General features: G+C 52.6%; 1 protein-coding gene across 1 annotated transcript; it reads left to right on the top strand.

Moving 5' to 3' along the window:
• Nucleotides 1-289: 289 nt before the first annotated feature.
• PTSG_09519 (uncharacterized protein) lies at nt 290-1,636 on the top strand (the record flags this gene model as incomplete). Its single annotated transcript, XM_004989892.1, has 4 exons — nt 290-370; nt 641-741; nt 1,018-1,106; nt 1,413-1,636. The coding sequence occupies 4 exons, from the start codon at nt 290-292 to the stop codon at nt 1,634-1,636; spliced, it is 495 nt and encodes a 164-aa protein (XP_004989949.1).
• Nucleotides 1,637-2,500: the final 864 nt, after the last annotated feature.

Here is a 2,500-nt window from a genome sequence, read left to right as displayed (position 1 = left end):
AAAATGCCACACACACAGCAGCAAGCGCATTCTGTGCGTTCCGTTATTGTGGTGTTAAATCCACATCAAATCAGGAGAAAGAAACAGGCAAGACCTTGTGTTTGTGGGCAACCACGTGGGTAGAAAAGCGACCATGTCTCCCTTTACTTTTCAGAACCAACGAAGGCAAGGAAGGAAGACAGCACAGCAAGCAGGCAGCACAGCGAGCAGCAAACACTCACACACCGACACCAACACACACACACACACACACACACACACACACACACACACACACACACACACGAATATGGACGAGCCCACAGACTTTGAGGATCCTGAACGCTACAAAGTTGGCGATGAGACATATGCACGAGACCTGGAAGCGTTGGTAAGCAATAAGAAACACCAGGCACGCATGAGAAGTCACGTGGTGTTGTCGTCGTTGCTTTTGTTGCTGTTGTTTGCTGTTGTTTGTTGTTGCTGCTGTCTCTCACACGTGCACACACACACACACACACACACACACAAATGCACACACAAATGCACACACGCACATGCACACACACGCACACATAAAATACACACATGCACACACACAAATGCACACACACATGCACGATTGGTACTCACCGTTTGCATGCTACCTGCGGCTGGACAGAAAATCCTGCGTGGCAAGGAGGATCCGCAATCGGCAACCTTTGTCATCGCAAACGAGGACCACACACTCGGCAACAGCCTTCGCTGGATTCTCAACAGAGAGTGCGTTATTAGCATTTAAATTGTGTTTGACTCCATGTGTAGATGGCGGTGTGTTTGGGGTCCTTGAGGCTGAGCGCAGCCTCAGTGAGATCGTTGCTTGCTCATGTTCACGTGCGCATGCGGTTGTTCATTTGCATTCCTACTGCTTGTGCACTTTCCCAAAGCACAAGCGTTTCCATATCCACACCTGTACACGCACACCATGCTTGCACTCATCAACACCGACTCACATTCATCCACGCGCTTTCTGCCACGCTGGTTCCATCTTGGTGACAGCCCTCGCGTCGACTTTTGCGGCTATTCACAACCCCATCCCTCAGACAAGCTGATCAAGCTGCGTGTGCAGCCCAAGCCGGTTGAAGAAGGTATCACCTGCACGCCTGTTGTTGCTCGATGCAAGAGCTGACACAACAGTGGAAGGAGGAAGGGAGAGGGTTTCCATCATCACAGATCCCTTTTTGACCAACGCACGCACACATGAACTCGTTCGTACCCCACCCCCACATGCAAGCACAAGCGCGTACCTGTTTCCCTCACACACACACACACACACACACACACACACACACACACACACACACACACACACACACACACACACACACACACACACACACACACACACGCACGCACGCACGCACGCACGCACGCACGCACACACAATCAACTAGGGGAGGAGCCTGTGGATGCAACGGAGGTGCTGCGTGACGCTCTCAAGAACCTGATGCAGATGTGCGACCACATGTCAGAGACGATGCAGACACAGGCACGGCTGTACCGGCAGCAGCAAGGGCTGAGCATCCCCGCATATGAAGCGCCAGAGGAGGAGGACATGGATGAGGAGGACGACGACGAGAGCGAGGTGGCTGAGGATGATGAGGAGGAGCAACAATAGCTGAACAACCCCCCCCCCACATACACACACACAATGAATGCAAGCACACACACACACAGTCTCTCTCTCTCTCTCATAGGGATGGAGCGTCTGGGCTGCTGGCTTACACCTAGGAACACACACACTCACTCACACCGCCATCTCACTCGCTGGCAAACGTCATCAGGATGCACGCCTGGGAAGTTTGATGTTGTGGTTGTAAACGACGACCTGGACCGCGCATACGACACGCTCAGGACGGCGCTGCTTCCCAAGGTGAAGGAGGTGCGAGAACTGCAAGGCAGCCAGCAATAGGCCAGCCAACGCACCACCGAGCCAATGAGCAACAATATTGACGGAGAATGACAACAACAACATCAACGACGACGTCGTCAGTCGTGCCTTCTCCATGATGAAACACGTCATCATCCCGGATAACAGAACTTCCAACAACACACTCACACACACACACACTCTCTCTCTCTCTCTCTCTCTCTCTCTCTCTCTCTCTCTCTCTCTCTCTCTCTCTCTCTCTCTCTCTCTCTCTCTCTCTCTCTCTCTCTCTCTCTCTCTCTCTCTCTCTCTCTCTCTCTCTCTCACTCACACACACACACACACACACACACACACACTGTGACACACACACCTGCTCTGTCTTTCATATGAGCGTGTCACTCGCGCTGTCTGTTAATTTGAGGCAGCCTGCCAACCCGTCACTCGCCCTTTGCCTCTTGCCACTTGTCTCCAATATAAGGTAACCGCATCACTGAGACAGAGCCGACACACATGAGCTGCAAGACGCTCGCCTGCCCGCTTGGAACGAACAAGCGAAGAGCCGGCAGCACAGAAGTCGAGAGAACACAGAACAGAAGAAGCAGCAAGCGA

This window comes from Salpingoeca rosetta (assembly GCF_000188695.1).
Source record: "Salpingoeca rosetta unplaced genomic scaffold supercont1.26, whole genome shotgun sequence".
Lineage (NCBI taxonomy): Eukaryota > Choanoflagellata > Craspedida > Salpingoecidae > Salpingoeca > Salpingoeca rosetta.
This window is presented reverse-complemented; position numbering and strand designations above follow the sequence as displayed.